This window comes from Fulmarus glacialis, unplaced genomic scaffold (genome assembly GCF_000690835.1).
Source record: "Fulmarus glacialis isolate BGI_N327 unplaced genomic scaffold, ASM69083v1 scaffold24277, whole genome shotgun sequence".
Lineage (NCBI taxonomy): Eukaryota > Metazoa > Chordata > Aves > Procellariiformes > Procellariidae > Fulmarus > Fulmarus glacialis.
In genome coordinates this window covers 1-1,040 of record NW_009221601.1, presented here as the reverse complement: position 1 = coordinate 1,040, position 1,040 = coordinate 1, and the positions used below count along the sequence as shown (strand labels likewise).

The following is a 1,040-nucleotide window of genomic DNA, read 5'->3' as shown; positions in this document are numbered from 1 at the left end:
TTTTTTTTTTTTTTTTTTTTTAACGTGCGTGTCTTGCTGTTTCTATAAGCTGAAATAAAACTGACACGACTGGGGGAGTTCCTGCCTTGTGTTTTGCATTTACGTGTGCCCGAGAGGGATGTCGGAGCACACCAGGACCACGGGCTCCTCCCGGCAAATAATTTGGATCCAGCTCTTCCATTGGGAACCATGGGGAATACCTCTCCCCGAAGCGCTCCTCTCTGCACAGGCTGAAGCCTGCATGGCTGTTCCTCTGTGGGGCCGGCAGCAACGCTTCAAATGAGAGGCACTGAAATTTTGACCAAAAAATGGGATTACGAAGGATTTAAGTCCTCTCTTGCCCCTCTCTGTTCTATGAGCCAAAGAATGAGCCGATGCTAATGCTTGCTGCAATGGTGGCAACGTATGAAGGAGAGACAAATGCACATCGCCCTCCGAAAGCAGCCAGGGATCTTGTATTTAAATAAAAAAAGATGTTTTTTTCACTAGCAAGTCCCTTCAACTGCTGCCCTTTGAGCTGGAAGCAAGCACCCTGCTCCCACAGCGGCCGGGGCAGGAGGGACAGTGAGATGAGAAGCGATGTTCACCTCGACCCAGACCCTCAGCAAACACCTCCAACAGCTCCGAGGGGCTGCTGGGTGCTGCAGCTCCTGCTTGGGCTTTCACCCGAGCCCAGCACACTTTAAGCCGGGATTCCCTCCAGCCCTCGGGAAGCAGCATCCCGGCAGCACTGCGGATCCTGCAAGGGGATCCACCGCAGCCCCTTCCCGGCTGCTCCCTCGCTGACCCTCCACTTTTTTCTCCTTGCAGAGGCGGGAGCAGAGTACATGACGGTGTACGCCCAAGTCGGCCCTTCCCGGCAGGTGAGTTTGTGCAGGCTCGTCCCCGTCCTCCAGGTACGTGGCTGGACCGGGCCGGGCAGCCGGGGGGTGAAGAAGGTGAAGAGGCAGATGATGAGGAGGGGGAAGAAGAAGCAGATGAAGAAAATGATCCTGATTATGACCTAAAAATAATCATGAGCTGGGGATGGGCTGGGGGCC

At 54.6% G+C, this 1,040-nt stretch overlaps 1 protein-coding gene across 1 annotated transcript in view; it reads left to right on the top strand.

The window, feature by feature from the left end:
- The window catches only part of LOC104079225 (T-lymphocyte surface antigen Ly-9-like), a gene marked incomplete at both ends in the record, with an annotated part of 4,447 nt that extends 3,584 nt beyond the window's left edge, over positions 1-863 (top strand). The window contains one exon of the mRNA XM_009581186.1: positions 811-863. Coding sequence (XP_009579481.1) covers positions 811-863 — 53 coding nt within the window. The remainder of the gene's footprint in view (positions 1-810) is intronic.
- Positions 864-1,040: the final 177 nt, after the last annotated feature.